The sequence below is a fragment of the Parasteatoda tepidariorum genome, chromosome 3, assembly GCF_982258835.1.
Source record: "Parasteatoda tepidariorum strain Cologne lab strain chromosome 3, Ptep-v5.0, whole genome shotgun sequence".
In the NCBI taxonomy this organism is placed as follows: domain Eukaryota; kingdom Metazoa; phylum Arthropoda; class Arachnida; order Araneae; family Theridiidae; genus Parasteatoda; species Parasteatoda tepidariorum.
This window is the reverse complement of record NC_141757.1, coordinates 45828260-45833711: the sequence shown is the minus strand read 5'-3', so window position 1 is coordinate 45833711 and position 5452 is coordinate 45828260. Positions and strand designations below refer to the sequence as shown.

Here is a 5452-nt window from a genome sequence, read left to right as displayed (position 1 = left end):
GATCCTGCAAAAAGGTTTTCCCGAGGTTAGACATTTATTTGTGAAATTTGGCAACGTGCTCAGTATTTATATTTTCATTGTTTGGATTTCTTTTTTTTCGCAGACGAATTTTGCTTAGCTTGTTTTTTTGGTGAATTTATTACATTAAACTTAAACATTTGCTTAGCAAACACATAATTTTTGCCAATTTTTTTATGTTATGCCTTTAGGAATTATTTAATTTTTTTAAACGAGAGCTTTTTGGTAAGATTCAAACGATTCTCACTCATAATAATAAACTAAGGAGATAAAAACAAAGGATCAAATAACCTAGTTGAATATTATTTAATCTAAAAAATTTTATAAAAGAAGTTAAAGATGATTATTAAAGTTATGAAATAATTAAAAATAATTAATTGAAATTTTTCACTTACAAAATTTATTATAAATTTGCTAAATTTTAATGCTTTTTACTGCTACTCACATTTATTTTATTAATTTTGTTGTTGCTTTTCTATATTTGTTTTTTTTTTAAATTTAAATTAATATAAAAAGTTTTGCTTGACAAAATTTTAAAAATTTAGCCATTCTGTTATTTTGTTGTAGATTACAAGTATGGGAAAACTTTTCCTTAGACATATTGGTGGATCCAGATTGTTTTTATGTGCAAGCTGTGAAACTGTTCTCACAAATCGGAGTGAACTTATCAGTACAAGATTTACTGGTGCCACTGGTCGAGCATTTTTATTCAATCGAGTGGTGAACCTTGTTTATAGGTAACATTTTTTATAAATATTTGTGTCACATTTACTTCCCTTTTTACAATCTGCTCCTAATTATTTGAATTTTAAAACATTTCTTACATGACTAAGGTTTTTTTTAATTTTTAAGAAATAGTCAAAATAATTACATTAATTTATTCCTTATGTTGAAAAATTTAAAATTAATTCATAACAATAGTTATTTAGGCGCATTTAATCTGACTTAATATATTTGAACATTGTAAAGAATCACATAAAATGAAAACATTTTAAGATTCGAACCTTGACCAAGGCGACTCTGCAATAATTGGCACATTTATTAAATTTTGAAGTAGTTAACAAGTCAATGTGTATGCGATACTGATTTTTGCTGGTTTTAAAATTTCTGAGCTATATGCAAAAAAATAAGTAAATAAATAAAAATTATTGTTAAATATTAAAATGAAAGTCATAATTTTATTTTACAGTTGGATGATTCAGTCAATATCTATTTTTAATTAGCTGTTGTGACTTACATTTCATGTCATTTAAAATACTGTTATTCACTAATTTTTGTTTTTCAAAAAAGATATTTTGAATGATCTAGACTGAATCAATGATTCACCTCTTGGGTAAAACTCAAGAAATGTTACTGATTATATAAGAGCAGTTTTTATGTTTTCTGGACAGAAGACAAAAATTATAAATTTTAAAATTATTTTTAGTGTGTAAAATAAAAATAATAAAAAGTTTGTATAATTGCTCTTCATGTGCCATATTAAACATATTTAATAATGAAATATATAATCTATTTCAATTTCTAAAACTTGCATTTAGGAGTGTTTAAATTAATAGTATACAAATATTAACTTGATTCATATATGTCTATTTAAATAGCTCGGTAATGTATCTAATCTATGTCAATTTTCACAAAAATTCCTCACCAATCTAAATCTTTGCTTTTAGAATTCACACTAACCACAGCGTATTTAATAAAGTTTTATTAGAAAATGTATCATTAAAATAAACTGTCTTGTTTCTAATGTGTAAGTGGGACATCATTTATGAACAACACCATATAAAGTTTTTAAATTTCTATATAAAAGTAAATTAAATTTTTTATAGAAAAATAAGCATAAAAAAATTTAAATTCTCCGGCACTATATTAATTTGTTTAAATTTTGACTCTTTTTTTATAAAATAATACTTATTGTTAAACAGTTATATTGAATGGCTGCTTGATCAGTTTCACCTTTTATGTATTAAATAAATCTGGGATCCATATACTTTTCCTGTGAATATGAAAATTATATACAGAGATCCACTGTTTAACGAGTTAAAAAATTACATAAAAACTTCTTCAGGCTTTTAGAGTGATTTGAGGAGGTGCATATCTAACCTTGCTGAGCCCATTCAAAAGAATTTTAAGATAATCTTAAAAAATTTTAAACTATATCATGATGTAAAAAATGAATTTTTCAGGTTATTTTAATAAGTTTTAAGAGTATAAAATACTTTTTAAGTTAAAAACAATGTTAAGAAAACGCAGAATAATTTTCTTAGATCTTTTAAGTGTTACCCTAAGCATTGTTTAATACCCATTTCTTCTCTTCTATGGTTATATCTATCGAATCATAAAACATAGAGGCTCTTTACTGATTCGTTACGAAAGTTCCATTTTTAGTACTTATATGCTATTTTTAAAATTCAAAATAAAATTATTAAAATATTAATTTTATTTATTTTTTGTTTTACTGTAAATTACTATTTTTCTCAAGATGTGCTTATTATGTTTGAGTGTAATAACTTAATGAAATTTATAATGAACAATAACTTATCGTGATTTTTATTATCAGTGAAGTACAAGATCGGGTTATGTTGACTGGTCGCCATATGGTACGAGATGTCTCCTGTAAATGTTGTGATACGAAATTAGGTTGGGTCTATGAATTTGCTACTGAAGAAAACCAACGCTACAAAGAGGGGCGTGTCATATTGGAAAGAGCGCTTGTTACTGAAAGCGATGGTATTGAAGAAAAAGTGTAAAGAAGTTTACTATTGTGTTCTAGTCTATCATGACTAAGTTTTTATGTGTACAAATATATAATGGTTTCATTCCTATTTATTGTTTTACTAATTTTTTTACACTCTTAGTATTATATTTTTTGTACTGTCATAATATTTTGTTTTGATGTTGTGTATTTTAAAAATAAAACTACAACTTTTGAATAAAAATATTTAACAATTATTTTTTATCCTAATATATTTTCATAAATAAAACCAATAATCATTAATCGTTTAAAAAAATCATTTTTTCAATTGTTATTTACTTACTAATTTAGAATTAATATTACTAAGTTTAATAAACTGACTAATTTTCAATGAGTAAAACAATCAATGTTATTTCTAATTATATGCATCAGTTTCTACTATAAAAGTTTCATAAACAAGTGCCTTTATCTCTTTAATTTGGAAGGGCATTATGAACTATTTTCTTGTGTGATTTCCTTCAGATAGTATCTGTAAATAATAATAATTGCAATTAAACCAGTTTTTTTTTTAACATCTTTCAACTGTAAATGTGTGTATTAAAAAATTTCTATGGTAGTATCTTTTTTTATTTTTATGAAATTAGTATTTTGATAATAGATCCTCAATAGAAAATTATGATGCACTTTCAGACTATCACAACATTTTGCTCAACTTTTTTTACCCGTATTTCTTTCTTCCTTTCACTTAAATTATGTATTTAGTCCCTATTTTTCTTTCTGCTTAAGTTGTCTTATACTATTTTGTAAATATTTTATACACATATTTTAAAACTTAATGAAGATTTAAGTCTGATATGTTTAATATTTTTTAAAAGTAATTTTCAAGGGTTTACCCTAAAAACCAGTCCAGCTGCGAATTCTATTTTAATTTTGGTTTCTGTTATCCAAAAAAAAAAAATCAATAAATTAAAAAATATTGATAATTTAAGAGTTTGAAATGCTGGTAAATTATTTATTTTCAAATTTATTAACCAATTCTTATATTGCTGGTAAACAATTTTCAAATAGTAAACTATTCAAAATTATTTTAAATTCAAAACTTCTAATGATTTTTCTTTATTTATAATTTATTTATATTTTTTAAATTTGTAAATTACTATTATTTTAGTTTTTATTCTTTTGTGGATAGTTAAAACTTCAGAAATTGCAAATTGATGAGCTAATTTTTCTTTTTTCTCTTAAAACTAGTTAGATCACTTAAAATTAAAATATTTTATATTTCTAAATGCTGAAAATCATTACGGCATATTGTTTCAGTAATCTTGAGATACTCTTTAGATCGGTATAATAATATTTTGAATATATATTTTAATTTATTAATGATGGCTTAATGGCTATGGAGTATAACCCAAAATCAATCTACCACTAAAAGCCGTTTTAATATTATATAAGCACCTAAAGAAGGAGTGGGTAGGGACTTTTTTTACAAGCCAAAATCAATAAAAATACGGTTATGTGAGTTTTAAAATGACCATAAACATAATGCACATTTTTGTGGTTTACACAGACTAACTGCATTGTTATAATCATGCTGCTTGGTAGAACCTAGATTTCAAATCAGACAATGCAATCAGAAACAAGTGATATTCTGGTCAGAAATTATGTTATTACTTTCATTATACTAAACTAAAATCAGTGGCGTGACAGCCCATAGAGGGCCAAGGCCGACTGTGCCCATCTCAGTTTTCTTCACCTTGGGCTCTGGGGTGCAGATGTTCCAATCAGATGGTCAGCCGAACGCGGAACCCCCAGTGTTTAGTTCTCAAGCATGCTTGGTACTCATTTATCGACCCACTGAAGGTATGAAAGGCTGAATCAACCTTGCCCGAGGATCGAACCCAGGACCTGTGGCATAGGAGCACGAAGCACTACCACATTTTCATATACATTATCAAAATATCTTAACAAGATAAGAAAAAGTCTGTATTGTCAATTTATTTTCTTAGTGCATGTGCAATGGGTAGGTTTTAATGTCAGTAATTAAAACTAAAATTTTATACTTTTAAAAATTTTCTCAAGCACATAAACTTTAAATTAGAATACACTTTAATCATAGGACATGTTGCAAGTTTTCTCTCCAAAATATAGTTAGTAGAATTTTTTTTAATAATAATATAAGTCTGCATAATTTATTTAGTGAGTGAATTAAGAATTTCTTAGAGCAGCTGGAATATAAATGATGATAAGCTTTACATTAAGGGATTTGGAAGAGTAAAACTTTGAAACAGTGAAAACAAAATTATATTTTTTACAGAATTATATTTTCAAAACATTTAAAGTACAAAAGTGCTATATTTTTAAAGTATATAAATATATATATATCTATATCTCAAAATGAATATTTTATATAAAAATCAAGAAAGTACTTATTTAAAAAATGAATGATGTTTATTTACAAAACGAATTACACAAAATGATCAGAAAGCTAGTTTCTTAAGGAGTAAATACACATGATTATCCACTTCAAATCCGTGTAAATTGTTCGGATCACCTTGCAATCGCATCAACAAGCCTCCAAAAGAAACATATGCGGCACTGTAAAATGAAAGAAAAGATAGAATATAAGAACATAAATAAAATAACAAAAAACATCTTCATTTGCTTCACTGATACTTCTTGTAATGTCAGAAATTTAAGATATTTACTTTAACTTTAAACATTAAAGTATTTTTAAAAATTCAA

At 25.3% G+C, this 5452-nt stretch overlaps 2 protein-coding genes across 2 annotated transcripts in view; one reads left to right on the top strand and one right to left on the bottom strand.

Annotated features, from left to right (window-relative positions):
• The first annotated feature begins 57 nt into the window (after positions 1 to 57).
• Positions 58 to 3324, top strand: LOC107447023 (protein yippee-like 5). Its single transcript, XM_016061837.5, has 3 exons — positions 58 to 243; positions 586 to 755; positions 2576 to 3324. The coding sequence occupies exons 2-3, from the start codon at positions 595 to 597 to the stop codon at positions 2763 to 2765; spliced, it is 351 nt and encodes a 116-aa protein (XP_015917323.1). The 5' UTR covers positions 58 to 243; positions 586 to 594; the 3' UTR covers positions 2766 to 3324.
• Positions 3325 to 5136: 1812 nt separating this feature from the next.
• Polr2H (DNA-directed RNA polymerases I, II, and III subunit Rpb8) overlaps positions 5137 to 5452 on the bottom strand; it is a 59169-nt gene continuing 58853 nt past the window's right edge. Inside the window, exon 4 of the mRNA XM_016061844.4 lies at positions 5137 to 5305. Coding sequence (XP_015917330.1) covers positions 5188 to 5305 — 118 coding nt within the window. The 3' untranslated portion in view covers positions 5137 to 5187. The remainder of the gene's footprint in view (positions 5306 to 5452) is intronic.

Bases quoted from the DNA above. Each gene is read 5' to 3' on its own strand.
- LOC107447023 (XM_016061837.5), top strand. From the start codon at position 595: ATGGGAAAACTTTTCCTTAGACATATTGGTGGATCCAGATTGTTTTTA. The intron at 756-2,575 runs GTAACATTTTTT...TTTTATTATCAG, and splicing joins GTGGTGAACCTTGTTTATAG to TGAAGTACAAGATCGGGTTA.